General features: G+C 51.7%; 5 protein-coding genes across 5 annotated transcripts; 3 read left to right on the top strand and 2 right to left on the bottom strand.

The window, feature by feature from the left end:
• Positions 1-4: 4 nt before the first annotated feature.
• On the top strand, positions 5-837 carry BCR37DRAFT_391237 (uncharacterized protein; the record flags this gene model as incomplete). Its single annotated transcript, XM_040870978.1, has 2 exons — positions 5-587; positions 629-837. 2 exons carry the CDS (start codon positions 5-7, stop codon positions 835-837), a joined length of 792 nt encoding a protein of 263 aa, XP_040726937.1.
• Positions 838-5,864: 5,027 nt separating this feature from the next.
• BCR37DRAFT_391235 (cohesin loading factor-domain-containing protein) lies at positions 5,865-7,538 on the bottom strand (the record flags this gene model as incomplete). Its single annotated transcript, XM_040870977.1, has 1 exon — positions 5,865-7,538. The coding sequence occupies one exon, from the start codon at positions 7,536-7,538 to the stop codon at positions 5,865-5,867; it is 1,674 nt and encodes a 557-aa protein (XP_040726936.1).
• A 1,169-nt stretch (positions 7,539-8,707) lies between these two features.
• BCR37DRAFT_237488 (uncharacterized protein) lies at positions 8,708-14,081 on the top strand. Its single transcript, XM_040866535.1, has 2 exons — positions 8,708-9,700; positions 9,739-14,081. The coding sequence occupies exons 1-2, from the start codon at positions 9,092-9,094 to the stop codon at positions 13,597-13,599; spliced, it is 4,470 nt and encodes a 1,489-aa protein (XP_040726935.1). The 5' UTR covers positions 8,708-9,091; the 3' UTR covers positions 13,600-14,081.
• Positions 14,082-14,202: 121 nt separating this feature from the next.
• On the top strand, positions 14,203-15,513 carry BCR37DRAFT_391233 (uncharacterized protein; the record flags this gene model as incomplete). Its single annotated transcript, XM_040870976.1, has 1 exon — positions 14,203-15,513. The coding sequence occupies one exon, from the start codon at positions 14,203-14,205 to the stop codon at positions 15,511-15,513; it is 1,311 nt and encodes a 436-aa protein (XP_040726934.1).
• Positions 15,514-15,553: 40 nt separating this feature from the next.
• Positions 15,554-15,976, bottom strand: BCR37DRAFT_391232 (Rhodanese-like domain-containing protein; the record flags this gene model as incomplete). Its single annotated transcript, XM_040870975.1, has 1 exon — positions 15,554-15,976. The coding sequence occupies one exon, from the start codon at positions 15,974-15,976 to the stop codon at positions 15,554-15,556; it is 423 nt and encodes a 140-aa protein (XP_040726933.1).
• Positions 15,977-16,002: the final 26 nt, after the last annotated feature.

The following is a 16,002-nucleotide window of genomic DNA, read 5'->3' as shown; positions in this document are numbered from 1 at the left end:
CAGTATGATGGTCTGGTCTATGCTCCCGACACCTTCTTCGGCCATTTCCTTTGCCCTCAAGCGCACCACGAGCTTCACCTCCACGCCTAGCACAACGCCGCCAGCCTATGATGAAGCTGGAGGTGAACAAAGTCAAGAAGCGCTCCATGACGCTGTGACGCAGCGACTTGCAGTAGAGCGCATCAAAGCAGCCTCACCGGAAACTCGAATTTGCACATCCCAAGCTTTGTTGTGTCTACAATCCAGCACAGAGTTGCATGCGTCAGCGGTGACTGAGCAGCAACTTGGGTTCTCGAGGGAGCTATACATGCAAGCGCTAGAGGCTCTTGCCCGCGGCCTCCCAAACGGACTGTCAAGTACTGAACAAGCACGCTTGCTCGCCGTTTTCCAGACACTGCAGCAGCAACACCCAGAGCTGGCTCTCCAGGTGATGCAGCAACAGACGTGCAAGTCTACCAACAAAGGAGTGCAAGGGCAGACTATGGAGCCGTCGACGGCAGTGCAAGAAGTGCTGGTTGTGCTCTGCAGGACTGGCGCAACGGCCATCAAGTACACCGTGCCGAAGATCAAAGTCGGTCTCGAGCAAGGTATGTTTTCTCTATCATCTCACCAACGCTAACAATCACAGCGGTTGCCTACGAACGCAAGTATCACGTCTTGGAAAAGGGCGGCGTCGTGCTCTCTGCGTCGGCCTTTCGCTTTGCAGATACAATTGCCCGGTGTCAGCTCGGCCACGTCTTGTCGGGTCTTGCAACGGCTTTGAGTATGGGTGCGCTGGAAGCCTACAAGGTCCTCTCTGAGACTGAGGAAGGTACTCAGGAGCCTCCACAAGCTTAGGCGCGCGTGCACAAGCTGCGATCAGTCGACCCAGAGAATTACAAGCACATTTAGGCAGCAGGCTGCGAGGTTGTCTTCACATGCTTCACAGTTGCGGTTATGACAGTTGCTTGGCGCCAGACAAGGTTTTTCTTTCCACCTGAGGACTCGCCAGTCGGGTTCCTATCTTTCGACATCAGACGTCTAGGCTTCAACGACACTCGGGCCGGCGCACAACCAGCGCAGCGGCTAGCTATATGGCATGGAGTCATGGACAAAGTGCAAACCACCTTTACCGACCCTGACTCACCTGGGCACGCGCAGCCCCGAAGTCCACCACGTCGCAATGAACAAGGCTGCTTGGATCAACAAGGCAGCACTCGACCCGACAACCCGCGATGAAACATGCGTTTGACTTGGCCAAGGACGATTCGCTGGCCGACCATTGTTTTCAAATTTAGAATTTTTTTGCACAAGTGATGAGTAGAGAGCGATTGCGATTGCTTTTTCTTTGGTTTAGTAGAATTACAAGTATACAGATAGATATAGATGAATGACAGAGTTGTGAGCTGTCCATCGGCAGGCGTATCGCGCTGGCATACCATCCTTTTGTTTTGGTCATTGCCGGTGTCGCTTGAAACGTGCCCCCATCATGCCCATCATGCCCATTCACCCTGCTTCACGTGAGCACCCATAAACATGGAGCGTGCTTTCTCGACAATGGTGCCATTCTGTTCAGGTGAATACCTAACAGAGGTTTGATGCACAATGCCAGAGTCCTTGAAATGCGCAGTCAGAGCCTGATCGAGTATGCCAGCAACCCGACAATGAAAGGCACAGCTTTGCACTCACTTTGCAGACGCTATTGCCAAGACTGATACGCTCATCAAATTGCCAACCTCTCTGCGACTTCACGCAGAAGGCTGGGGGCTGCACCGGAGTCCATGATCCAAGTCTTGGAGGCATCGTCAATCTCGTCGCAACGCAAAGCGTTTTCACCATGAGACCTGTTGACCTCCTCACGGTACTTCTTGAACTCTTGGGCCATCGCATCCATAGCGCCATCCTCCTTGCAGGATTCCAGCATGTGGTCGGCTGACCCGCAATGATGACATTTGAGGCCATGAGCAGACCTTCTGTTGTTGTTGCGGCGGCGGTTGTTGTTACGCTTCCAGTCAGATGGACTGGAAGGAGGTTTGTTAACGATCTGTTCTTTGACCGTGGCGATCATCCCACGCTCTTGCGTAGGGACGTCGGCAGAAGAGGCAGAGGTAACCTGACGATTCTGAGTAAGGATGCGGACTTTGTCGTGCATCTCTCGCAAAGAGACTAATTCATCACAGCCCAGCCTTCTGCGCTAAGTCAAGGTCAACAAGTCTCATGGTGAAAACGCTTTGCGTTGCAACGAGATTGACGATGCCTCCAAGACTTGGATCATTGACTCCGGTGCAGCCCCCAGCCTTCTGTGTGAAGTCGCAGAGAGGTCGGCAATTTGATGAGCGTATCAGTCTTGGCAATAGCGTCTGCAAAGTGAGTGCAAAGCTGTGCCTTTCATCGTCGGGTTGCCGGCATACTCGATCAGGCTCTGACTGCGCATTTCAAGGACTTTGGCCTTGTGCATCAAACCTCTGTTAGGTATTCACCTGAACAGAATGGTACTGCTGAACGTCACATTCGCACCATTGTCGAGAAATGGAGTCAGGACACTTGCTTCGTGACACAAGCACCGATGAGCACGATTACATGTAGTCTCGAGTGTGCGAGGGTTGGCCAAGCTTCTTGCGCCGGCCGTACAATTCAGATGGAGTAAAGATGCAACCGCGACTCGAAGACGACCCGTTGCCAAATGACGGCCAACGACATTCATCATATTGCTTTCCACATTCCGCAATACCTTCAAATAAGTTCAAATAAGCCGATGCGGCGATGACCGTTTGGATAGACCTGATTCAGTATAGACGGGAAATGACTTACCCATTGTCTAATCTGCCCAAGGCTCCAAGCCCTTGAAGGATCTTCGGCAACAACTGCCCAATCCTTTGACACCAGTATGGTGTTCTCTCAACTTCTCTAAGATTCTGACAGGTGTGGAGTCTGCGAATTTGCATGTGTCAAATTGTCATGACTCTTCGGAGTCTCTTTCAAGCTCATTGGGAGTTTGGGACGTACGAAAGATTCGGAAGCTTGAAGGGACGGTCACATTGCTAGATCGGTAGATATCGATCACATATACAGAGACAGATCGAAGATACTGTAGCGGAGCTGTAGATCTCGCGATGATGATACTGTCGACATGAGTCATGACAAGACTTGATGGAGTGATGTGGATACGGACTGCCTCTATGATGAGGTAGGAAACTGTTAGAGCTCATGCCTTCATGTCATTCGCGTCTGGTGCGGCAGTGGTGCCTCTGGACTCTGGAGTCTGGCACGGTTGACACCGAGGCTGAGATGCCCGGAGGACATGCTACTTTGCATGCATGAAGCCGGCCCGAATAGTCTCGATGCTAGTCCAGGTCAGGGTAGCACCGTAGCAGTTCAGCAGAGCAGCAGTATGGTGCTTGGCCTTAGAGTAACTGTCAGGCAGCTGGGTATCGGACGCGACGCGTTGTTCGTAAAGTCGTGTGCGTGCATTTGAGGCAGGGATGGAATATTCGTATGCAAAGCACTCGGCCGGCCCCTTTGGAAGTTTGTAAATTGGCCTGAAATGAAGGAGACCCCAAGGGCCAAAGCTTGATTACAACTTGCAGGGAAGCTTGATTCTTGGAATGCGCTGCACTGACTCGCAGTCATTCACTTACTCAGCAATGCCAGCTCGAGTCAAGGCCATGGCTCTGCCCAGGTGATCATCTTTGCAGGGGAATACGATATGGATTTGTGGTCTGTAACACCGTGTCATTGACAGGTAGGAAGCGCCCGGCGCAGTCGATGCCCATCATAGCATGCCCATCGTAGCCTAGGCTGCCTAGTACCCTATCTCTCTATCTGACCTTCTAGCATGATCCAGACCTGTGCGTCATCTGAGACCCTTCGGCCGAATTGCAGGTCTTAGAATGAGTGTGTGTGACTGGGGTGACGGATAAACACGCAGGTATCGAGGGGGGCGTCGTGTGCATGGATGAATGAATCAGAATGATAGACGCTCGAGCTTGGGCAGCTTGGGCAGTAACTTCCAGTAAGGGGCCAGCAGCAGCCATCGCTCCATTCTTTCCAGCGCAAATTCCCGGGAGCGAAATGGGCGGTGGCGGCGAGTCAAACTGGCGAGGCAAAATCCTGATACGGAAATAGCAACAACACAAGCAGGGCACCCACCACAGCAAGAAAAAAAAGGTATAAGAAACCCCGGCTGCTGCTTCTCTCCCTGTCTCCCTCAACCCACTAGTCTTACTCTACTTCGACTCTTTTACTCTCTTTCAAAAATGCAGTTCACTACTCTCGCTACCATGCTCTTCGCCGCCGTTGCCGCTCAGTCCTGTACGACCCTCCCCCTTCTTTTCTAGATCTCTGTTTGCTAACCTCCTTTCTAGCGGTTGCCTCTGTTGCCCCTGCTGCTGGCTCCGTTGCACCTGCTGCTGGCTCCGCCCGTGCATCTGGCTCTGCTGCCGCTTCCGGTGCTGCCGGCGGTGTTGCACCTGCTGCTACCCTCCCTCCTGCATCTCGCGGTGCCGCATCGGCCAACATGGTCGCTGCTGGTCTCATTGCCGGTGCCGGTGTTGCTGCTCTCCTTTAAGGTGTTTCCCTAGCTGGATAACAACCCTTTCATGAATTCGCACAACCTCTCTTCCCTCACCATCGACACACCAACACATCCACCCTTTAGACGCTAGTCAGACGACGGCAAAGCAAGTCTTTCCTACTCTTTCTATATCAACAACCCATCATCCTCTCCATCTTTTGTTCCTCCTTTTGGCTATGGATGATTCGACCTGTCTCAATGCAGGAGGAGACAGTCCTGTATCACTACCTTTCTGTTCTCTTCTTGCCTCTGCTCCTGTCACTTAGGCGATAGAAGTAGTTGAGCTTGTCTGGCGTGCACTCTCATACACTAATACTTTGACCATCCTCTTTGTCAACCTCTTGCCTCCGTTTCCATGCTCTTCTGTGACACTGCACGACTACTACACAGTCTACACTACATGACTACTACCAGATTACAGCCTACAGAAGGACAAAGAAGAGCGAGCGCCGGTGTTTCCATTCCTCCTTCCGCCGCAACTTCGCCTCCTTGCATGTGATTGGCTCATGTCCCAAACAGGCAATCATTCCTCGATCCCGAGATGGGCCGAGCGCGGCCGCCACTTTTAATCGCACGGGCTCGCCATTTCTTTGTCCTTTTTTTAAGACCAGCTTCGAGATAGTGCTGTTGGCTGTAGGTTGTAGACTAACTTGTAGTGCACTTCATGCCAGCACTGGTCCAGCAGTGTCAGATACACCTTCCAGCTTGTTACTCCATCTCACATACCTCAGCCTACGTCACCTGTCTTCCTGTAGCTGAGTAGCTCTGCTCAAACAACGTGTTTGCGCGAATCACCAGATAAGGCCAATAAGGGCACGTCACCCTCCAGCTGTGTACGACGACCAGCCATTTCGAGAAGTTCCTACGAATAAAGTTTAACCCCATGACGTCGTTTGACTTTGTGAAGCCTTGCTCAAGTCGCATCTTGCAAAGTTGCCAACTTGCCACGGTCTCGGATTCTTGGCAAGTCTGGCATACGAATACGGCGGCTCTTGCTGAATAGATGAGTCACTGATGACGGCTACAGTCTGTTGCTGTGATGCACACTGGCAGTCTGGCACATCCTGGAGATCCTGGCAGCTGCCGGTGGCAAACATATCAATGTATGCAGTATCAATGCATGCAAAGAAGTTTTTATGAAACTTTGTTTAAGCCCGAAAGCATGTCATTGCAAAAATCAAGATTACACAGTGTCAGGCACTGTCGGGCCAGACGGACAGACCGTATGTTGCAACTTGCAACGTCAAGTAGCTTCAAAAAGACCATCAACATAGCAGCCATAGAGTCGCAAGATCACTCGACGCTGTACGGATCAGAGCCACGGCGTCAACGCAAGCTGTCCCTGCTGCAACAATGCCCCTCGAATCCGTTCATTCATAGCGTGTTGCTGTGCAGCATGTTCCAATGCTCCACCTTCTTCCAAGATACGCGCCCACCCCAAACCATGCCATAACGACCACCGTGATAATTCTCCAGCCGGTCGACTTGCAAGACTATACGCAGCTTGTGCGAATTGTCGTTTTGCCGCTGGCGGATCCGTCTGATTTCGTTGGGGAGAAGCAAGCAGCGTCAATGCGAGACATTTGAGATCTGTACTGCATAGACGTGCAGCTTGACTCATGAGGCTTGTGAGGATTTTGCGAACGTCGAGTGGTTGTTCGCGTTGATGAGATGGATCGGCTGCCGTTACAAGTCCTAGACAGGCTTGCAGGGGACTAGCCGTGCAATGGGGTCGTAAGCTGTTGAGAAGTAATGTTGCTTCGCTTGGGTTGTAGAGTGCTGGTACTACATTGCTGCGTAGGATCAAGACGGCAGAGAGACCACTCATGACAGAGACGGCCGTGTCTGCTGCCGGTCGTGGTCCAGGCAATTGTACACCCTGCGCCAAGGACAAGAACGTTCCAAGTGCTTCTTGCAGTCTGCCTTGAGCTTGCAACAAGCTTGCATGAAGGTACTGATGAAGCGGCGTTATGCGCGAGCCTTGTCCAATCTGTATCAGCAATGCGTCGGCTTGTACAAACTGTTGTCTGACAATCGCATCGATTACCTGCGTTGTCCATATTGCAACTTGCATCTGATCTCGCCAGCTGGGATCTCGGATATGCGGAAGCTGCTGTAGACCATCTTGTAGAAACCTTGCAGCACGATGAGATGTCATATCTGCAAGATGCACATGCGCACTGAGTAGCGAGACGAGTGCAAAGCCTTGTGGTTTTGAGAGCCAGGAAAGGGTCAGTGATTGATTGGGTCCAACAATGATTGTCTGTGATGCTGGCCAAGGCTTTGAGTCAAGTTGCGCATGGAGACTCGACAGTCTTGGTAGAGCAGTAGCGCATTCGCCCATCGTCATATCTGTTGTGATTTGTGTCATGAGGCTTACCAGATCCAGTAGTGTAAATGCCTGACCTTGTGATGGAGCAACGAAGGCGCTTGTATCGGTCGGTAGTCCATGTTGCGCACGATCCAGCTGTGTCAAGACCCTGACGTACCTGGCAAAGTCACTATGTCCGTTCTGCAGCGCCATACTCGCCAGTGTCCGCAGAATGGCCGCATTGCGCGTAATTTGATGTATTTGAAGCAGTGCGGTGTATTGTAGATGGGTGAGATGGCGTTCAGCTGCCAAGCTGGCAGAGTGCTCGAGAACTTTAACGGCTGCTCGACTTTGTCCGGCTTGCTGCATCAATTGTGCAAGCAAGGCATTCACCTCGATTCTCAGCAATACAAACTCTTCATAGTTGCCGAGTTTATTGGAGAGTGACCCTAGCATAGACTCAACGGTGGCTACTTCGCCCGTATGCCGAAAGAGGACTTGTGCAATGCGCAATTCAAGTGAGAATAAAAGACTGGGAGGCAGTGGTTGTTCGCGTCTTGTGTATAGGTGATTCTCGAGGATAGAAACAGCCAGTAAAGCAGGTGCACGCGCTTCATCTGCAGGTAAAGAGTCGGCGAGGGCGATGAGCTCTTCGGCGACTGCTGGACAACTCATGTCTAGCTGATTATGGCGATTTCAGGAAGAAAGAGGTTTTCTAGACATGTGTATGAAGCTGAAGCGCGATACACGAAGCAGAGAAAGCTTCAAGGGCCGACGCTTATAGCTAGCTCACTCCTGGTATTTGGTCGTCGTAAATGGTTTGATTGTCGTGCATTCAAGGAGATGCATCGCGAAAATTACATAAGCGAGGTAAGGACTAAGACCGTCTTGTGTACTTCGGATGTGATGCAGGCTCATGCAGCGTATGAAGTATTCAATTGCAGGTATATGCTGTGCCAAACTTCCAAGGTGTGACCTAGGATGATACTCGATAGGCTCCATGAATCAGCAAATTTGGAAATCATCTGCCACTCTGGCAGCTGTCAAGCTTCATTGATCATTGCACCTTGTCAGTGGCAGAAGCCACGGTCTCTCCAGATGCATCATGATCATATGCATCCTCAGCCGCGTAGTAGCTGTCTCGTCAGTTGACCGCATCACAATCAATTCACATACGAACTCAGCACGTCAAAGAGCTCAGGGAGCGGTCCGTGAATCTAGCAGTAGGTCAGAATAGGCACTTCAGGAGCTTGGATAGAAGACGGCTTGGATACCCTTTTAAGTGCTGCTATGTGATCTGCCTCTAGCTGCAGCAGTTCATTGAATATGTCGTTGGCTGCCACGAGATGATCGTGTAGCTTGCCCGTGCTTGCTGTGGCATCTCTAGGCATGTCGTATACCTGACTCTGCTCTACTATGCTATGCACAGATACTTCCAAGTTCCAAGAGATTGCGCGTGTGTGGTAGATCTGCTGGCACATGGATGGATGCGCCTGCTGGGTGTAGATCTAGCGGCTGACATAAGCAATTTTCCTTTGAGATCGGGAAGCGCGATCGTCTTGCCGCGGCTGGCAAATGCCGAACGAGAGAGGTGTACCGGTGACTGCTTACTGGGGATATGCAGATATACTACAGTAGCTATGAAGAGGGCAGCAGGCTTCAATTTGTGTCCGTAGCAGTGATGGCCGTGAGTGTGCCGTGTGCATCTAGGCTTCGTACAATTGCTGTTGATGAGCGTTGGAAGCGAGAAAGAGGAAGAGATGATTTCTGGTTTCTGGAGTTGGGCGGCGGCGCGTAGTTTTGTGTCAAGCTGAGTCTGTGCCACCCTGCTGCCTGCTGCCTGCTGCTGTAGATTCAGCGTACAAGCAGAGAAAACGACAAGCAAGCACAGGCACGCCCATCACGTAATAAGCAAACCCCCTCCCCCCCTACAGACAGGCCCAGGGTCAAGAGGCAAGCCAGGCAGCAGCATACAGCAGCGCCTGCTATCGAAATCCTCACCTGCGAACAAGATTGCGCACTTCGACCAGCGACACACCCTCGACAAGTCCGCGCCACATCAGGCGAACACCCACCTATTTTCTTGTCCTACGCTGCAAACACAAGGAGGCCCTCTCCTGTGTCGTATCCATTATCAATCCGTGAATGCCCGCTTGTCACTCAAGAAGGTAGGTGACACTTGAGAGCGACAAGCAAGGGATTTTTGTCATCGTCGGCACGACCAAACCATGTCCAACGAATCGACAAGGTCGCTGCCAGCGGCCAAGCGTGTCTTTCCAGCGCGCACACTCATACAAAGTCCGACGTCCGAGAGTCCGCCGGGCACGACACCCGGGGAGAATCCTTTTGCTGCCTTGGCTGGACTGCGGCCGCATTCACCAGATCCTAGCACACACACGGCGCAGCAAGAAGGCGACATGCTCTCGAGTGATTCTGGCGGCGCTTCAAAAACAACTGAACGGACAATGAGCTATACCCAAGAACGTCAGCAACAGCAAAAAGACACACAAGATGCGCAAGATGCAGATGCAATATTGAGAAAATCGCATGTCGAGCATGATCGAGTATGCGATAATCAAGGGACCGTCACAGTGAACGACCAAGCATCAACGACGGGTGCCGAATCTTCTGATTTCACAACGCGCCGGTTTGAGTACAAAACTGGCGAAGATGGCACTCATCTAGTGGATACGGGTCTGCAGCAAGACATCAATAATGGCGGCGTTCAAAAATGCGAAGATGAGCCGATACACATGCCCGGTGCTGTACAGGGATTTGGTGTCATCATGACCCTCAGCGAAAACAATGGAAAGCTGATTGTACATCATGTCAGCGAGGTATGCCTTTCATTCTCCAGCTCACCACTAACCAACAGAATTGCAAAGAGGTCCTTGGCCTTTCAGCGAAATATCTATTTGGCCTCGAGGATTTTTACTCCATCTTGCCACAAGACGACAAGGAGAACCTCGAAGACCAGCTCGACTATCTCGAAGAGTCCAACTCATCAGATGCGCACATCACACTCGACAATACATCCGCACAAGATGCCGAAGCGAATGTTTCTCCAGAAGTCTTCATCTTGCAGATGTATCAGGAAGACATGTCACTACCGCCAACCAAGTGCTGGTGCGCGATACACCGGATGCTCGTCAATGGCGGCTTGGTGACGCTCGAATTTGAATTGCTTAAAGATACGAAATTACCCCTTGTTGCACAACGCCCCGGCGGCAATCAAGAGACGCGACCTGGTTTCAACAACAAAGCCGGTATGGAGGGCGAAGGGTTTGATGCCTTTTCAGAGGAAGATCTACTGCTGTCGACCGTGTCTGCATCAAAACCCTTGCGTCGTATCCGGCGGTCTGTGATTGAGGGCGAAGAGACCGGCACGATGGAGATCTTTTCACTGCTCTCGCAAATCAACGAGCAGCTCTCGGAAGCGCAGGATCTCAAATCCTTTCTCAAAGTGGTCGTTGGTCTTGTCAAGGAAATAACCAAGTTCCATCGCGTCATGGTTTACCAATTCGACGAGCATTGGAATGGTCAGGTTGTTGCAGAGCTTGTTGACTGGAATGAAACAAAGGATCTCTTCCAAGGTCTCCATTTTCCAGCTACCGACATCCCAGCACAAGCGCGTCAATTGTACAAAGTCAACAAAGTCCGTGTATTGTATGACCGTGACTTGACAACAGCCCGACTACTTTGTCGCTCGCGTGCGGACCTCGAGAAGCCGCTCGACATGACACACAGCTTTTTGCGTGCCATGTCGCCTATTCACATGAAGTATCTTGCGAATATGGGTGTGCGTGCATCCATGTCCATTTCCATCACAGCTTTTGGTCAGCTCTGGGGACTTATTGCATGCCACACCTATGGGCAAACTTCGATGCGGTGCTCTTTTCTCATTCGCAAGCTTTGTCGTCTTATGAGTGAGCAAATCAGTCACAATATTGAGCGACTGTCGTATGCGGCACGCTTGACTGCTCGAAAAATCATTCACTCACCAAATGGAAAGAATCCCTCTGGCTATATCGTTTCTCGTGCTGAAGATTTGCTTGGCTTGTTTGATGCAGATGTTGGCATCTTGTCTATTGGCGATGAAGGCAAGATTCTTGGACACATCGAAAATACCCAGGAGGCCATGGCACTGCGCGAATATTTCCGAACAAAAGGTTTCAATACAATCAAGCCGTCCTCAGATCTCGCTGGTGATTTTCCAGACTTGTGCTACGAACCTGGTTTCAAAGTCGTGGCGGGTGTTTTGTTTGTACCCCTGTCACGATCAGGAGATGACTTTCTCCTATTCTTCCGGCGCGGACAGCTCAAAAAGGTGCACTGGGCGGGTAATCCCTATGAAAAAGTGCTTGAAAAGAATTCCGGACAGGGTACCATTCTATTACCGCGACAATCCTTCAAGGTATGGAGTGAGAGTGTTTTGGGTCGATGCAACGATTGGACGGAAGACCAGATTGAAACAGCCGCAGTCTTGTGCTTGGTGTATGGTAAATTCATTGAGATTTGGCGGGAACGCAAGCAAGCACTTCAGACTTCACGATTGGCGAGTCTGCTCTTGTCGAATGCAGGTCACGAAGTGCGCACGCCACTCAATGCCATCATCAACTACCTGGAAATTGCGTTGGAGGGCAATCTGGAGCCAGAGGTGCGTGAGTCACTGACAAAGTCTCACACGGCCTCCAAGAGTCTTGTCTATGTCATCAACGATCTTTTGGATTTAACGCGTTCAGAAGCCGGCAAGGAACTTTTCCGCAATGAAGCGTTCGACCTTGGCAGCGCGATTCGTGAAGCAATGAGCATGTATCGCAGTGTTGCAGACCGTGGCAATGTCGAACTCTCCGTCAAGGAAGATCCCACTCTGCCGCGTCGTGTGATGGGCGATCAAGCCAAGATCCGGCAAGTTGTCGGCAATGTCACTGCGAATGCGCTCAAGCACACAGAGCACGGAGAAGTGTCTGTTGAGACCAAAGTGCTCAAGATGGATAGTCAAACTGCCGAAGTGGCCATCATTGTCACGGACACGGGTTGTGGTCTCTCTGAACAGAAGCTGGACACAATCTTCCAAAGCTTCGAGCTGATTGACAGTATGGCAGACCAGCAATTGCCCACCAAGGACAGTGAACGGGGTACCGGCCTTGGCCTCGCGATTGTGGCGCGCATCGTCCGCAACATGAATGGCCAACTTCGTGCAGAGAGTAAAGTTGGCAGGGGCAGCAAGTTCACTTTTGTCTTCAACTTCCAAATCGCTCGGCCGCATTTGTCTACGCACAGGGGCTTATCGCCAGATCAGTCAGTCAGTACTCGCAAGCAGCACGGCGCCAACAATTCCTCACAAAGTGCCGATATCTCGCAACGGAAAACAACCACAAATGATAGCGCTGATAATCTACCGCCGTCGACCAAGTCTGCCACGTATGGGTCTTCCATGCATGGTCGTTCAACTGGATCTGGTTCGAGTGCTTTGAGCGATGGTGTCATTGAGGTGGATGAACAAGGCGGCCGTGCGTGGCCTTCCAATGCTATTCACCAAGAAAATCGTCGTCGAGTGCGGCTGCATCCTGCAACATCGTCATCCGGCTCTCTTGGCGCCGTTAAGCAGGCCTTGGATGAGCAGCAACGGTCCATCTCGAACAATGAGTCGGAAATCGAACAATTCATGGGCGCCATGATGCAATCACCCAGCGGATCTGCAGAGATGTCGAATGACTCCATCCCTACGCGCCAACGTTCAAGCGCTGGTAAGCTTTCTGGCAGTGCTGGACCACAGCGCAGCTCAGATTCTGGCTCGGGCGGCGTTCGTAGCCCTTTGGCTTCTGGCAGTGGATCGGGTCGCTCGAGCGCTCGTGGTTCTGCCCAAAATTCCGCTTCACGGTATCGCACTCGACAAGCAGGTCGTGAACTCTCTCAGCGGAATACTCGACCACCAATCAGTACATCTGGGGGTGGTGGGTCTGTTCCAGAGGCATCTAGCACTCGCAGTTTCCACGACCGGGATCATGGGCTTGAAACGTTGTCAGAGGACACTGGCAGCAGTACCGGCAGGGCACCGATTGAACCACACATCATCTCAAACTACGACATGTCGAAGCAGCACTTGCGAGCAGTCAAGATGGACTCGACAGATGTGCGTGTGCCGCAGCGGTATGCCAAGAGCCCAGTCAAGTCAACGACTGATCCGACAAAAAAGCTCAACAGCTCCAATAGCGGCGGTCAGAACGGGACGCATTCGGGTCTACCATCGCACAAAGCCTTGCATGTGCTTGTTGCAGAAGACGACGCCATCAATCGGACTATTCTCAAGAAGCGACTTGAGCTGGACAACCACACTGTGGAGCTGACGATACACGGTCTCGAATGCTACGAGGTGTATTCAAAAGACCCTCAAAAGTTTGATGTGATTCTCATGGACATGCAGATGCCAGTGTTGTCCGGCATGGACGCCACAAAGAAGATTCGCGAATTCGAGGAGACTTGCTACGCAGATCGTCAAGTGCGCATTCCTATTGTGGCTGTCAGTGCGAGTCTGATTGAGAAGCAAGTGCCCGAGGCGCTTGAAGCTGGCTTGTGTGGATGGATTCTCAAGCCAGTGAGCATCAGTCGCCTTCGACAATTGTTTGCTGGCCTCAACGATGCCAAGATACGCCAGTGCGACTTGTACGGCAACCAGGACCAAGTTTGGGAGAATGGCGGCTGGCTCACTCTTGACATTGCCGATGAAATCTAACGAAAACGCCTTCATGCGCACGATCTCTGTGAATTACTGGCACCTTCTTACGGGCTACGACTCGACTTCTTTTCTCCCCTCTTCTTCGCAGCTATTCAACTTCTTGGGACTTTTGGCAGATTCACTCTTGGCATTCACTTCTCTTTCTTCTTCTTCAGCCAACCTCATCTGCAATTTCTCCTCGGTGCCTATACCGCATCGTATCCCTATATTCATAGCGTCTAGCATGTCTTTTGCAGGGCCCTGCTTCCTTCCCCTACTGATTCCTCTTGATGTGACTTGCTACTTTCCACTGAACACGTGCGCCCTCCCTCGACGACATCGCAGCGCACACTAGAGCGGAGCGACCAGGCCCTCGTAGCTCTTAGGGACAGCTGTTCCATATACTCTCCAAGCGTGCCTTTCGCGAGCGGAGACCATCAAGAGGGCACGAGCTCCCGGTCCGTGGCTACCGGCGAGTCCAGGGTGACCGCTGGCAAGCGCGGACCGGAGCTGGTGTCTCAACGCTCTTATGATGCAGGAGGATCGCGACCGCACAAGTTCTTCAAGCTCGATAGAACCTATAGCGATGTCGTTGAGGATGAGCTCTACAATGGCGTGGAGATGCCACCCTCTTCGAGTGAAGCGACAGTGAAGGACGCACCGTCAACAAGCGCGCACACAAAGAGCGCTCGCATACAAACACAGTATCCGCAGCTCTTTGATAATGACGGAAGAAAGCCAGACACCTCAGATTCGCCAGTTGTTTCGCCAAATGTTGACTTCCGCAGTAATAACTACTTTATGGGCATGGAGAGCTCAGTGCGCTTCGAGGGCAAGACTCCGCGCGGTGGACAAGGCGGCAGGGCTCCCGTGGTTGCTGATCGCATGAAGAAGCTCAATGCAGTGCCGAATAATGTACCAACGGTCTCTCCTGTTGAAGCATTTCTTGAAATGCCAAGTATGCCGGCGCCATCTATGAAGCATGGTTCCTCGAACGAAACCTCTTTACCAACAGCATCGCGCGAGAGCTCTGCGAAGAGTGATTCAATCTTTGCTCCTCCTCGAGCTTCGACTCAAGATCCCAGAGCTGCTTCCAGCAGCACGACTCCCTCCGCTGGGCATTCTGAACCATCAAGCATCATACCAGTTCGCCAGAATGGGCATCAGGCGCCCCGGCCCGTGCAGAATCAATACGGAGCTTACTCTCAGTATGGTGGTCCAATGGATGTGCGCTCGTACCAGCCCGCAAAGCAAGCTGACCACTATGATGCTGCCTATCATGGGCCTTCTGCCGTGCAAGCTCTACAAAACAAGGATGCCAATGCCAGATTCCGAACGCTCAACAAGGAAGACTCTTCTATATCCAACATGTCTTCTATGTCAAGCGGCTACGGCGATAGCGAAAGCGAGCCAAGCGCGTCTCAGCAATATGCCCTTCAACAACATCAGCAGCTTCTTCAACAACAGCAATTACCGCAGCACACGCCAGCATCTACCATGTTTGCATGCGATGAATGCGGTCGCAATTTTGAGAAGCAAACGTCGCTGACTGCGCACAAACGCGTTCACAACAAGGCGACAGCATCGGCTTCACGCTCCCCGACTGGTGTCGCTGGTGATGTCGATGACGGCGACGATTTCGTGCCGCCACCAGATGCAGACGATGAGCGTTCTGGTTCAAGTTCAGCGCAATTCAGCAAGAATGGCCCGCATCGGTGTGATTGGATCATTCCCTCCACTGGACAACGGTGCGGCACAGTCTTTTCACGTCCATACGATCTTGTCCGGCATCAAGACACAATACACGGAAAGAAGCGGAAAGAGTTTCGCTGTGAAATTTGCAAGTCTGCTGCTGTTGAAAAGGTCTTTTCTCGCAATGACGCGCTCGTGCGGCATATGCGCCATGTACACAATCGGGAGCTCAAGAAGTAGATGTTCATAATATCAAGCAGCGATGGCATATTCTACTTTATTATGCTTCCTCGGGAATCTTCATGAGGCAGTCTGGGAACTTTTCGCGCCACGCTTTGATGCCGCCAGTCAAAATGGCAGATTGTCCTTCCAGCTTGTGCTCCTCGAGGTAATCGTCGTACCATGCTGCACATCGTGTGCCACGGCCTAAGCTTGACTGACAATGGAATATCACTGTACGGTCGCCGAAGATCTTGGCCAATGTTGCCAGAGAGAGAAAGAATGATTGAGCAGGAATGTTGACGGCGCCTGGAATAGCACTCTCGGTGAAATCTGTCCGACGTACATCGACCACGACAAAGGCAGTATCTTCGTCTTGAGCAGACTCGAGCATCATTTCTCGGAGAACTTCGGGAGACACTTGAGCCGGAATAGATTTTGGTGTCGGAAAGGAATCATACCAGTTCTTCTTAGCAGCGCTCATGATTCTAGCTTATAGCTTGAGCAAAG

The sequence above is a fragment of the Protomyces lactucae-debilis genome, assembly GCF_002105105.1.
Source record: "Protomyces lactucae-debilis strain 12-1054 chromosome Unknown BCR37scaffold_4, whole genome shotgun sequence".
NCBI classification, from domain to species: Eukaryota; Fungi; Ascomycota; class Taphrinomycetes; order Taphrinales; family Protomycetaceae; genus Protomyces; species Protomyces lactucae-debilis.
The sequence above is the reverse complement of the archived record's forward strand: the minus strand, read 5'-3'. Positions and strand labels throughout refer to the sequence as shown.

Excerpts from the sequence above, each read along its gene's own strand:
- BCR37DRAFT_237488 (XM_040866535.1), top strand. The coding sequence starts at position 9,092 with ATGTCCAACGAATCGACAAGGTCGCTGCCAGCGGCCAAGCGTGTCTTT. Across the intron at positions 9,701-9,738 it reads TTGTACATCATGTCAGCGAG|AATTGCAAAGAGGTCCTTGG; the intron begins GTATGCCTTTCA and ends ACTAACCAACAG.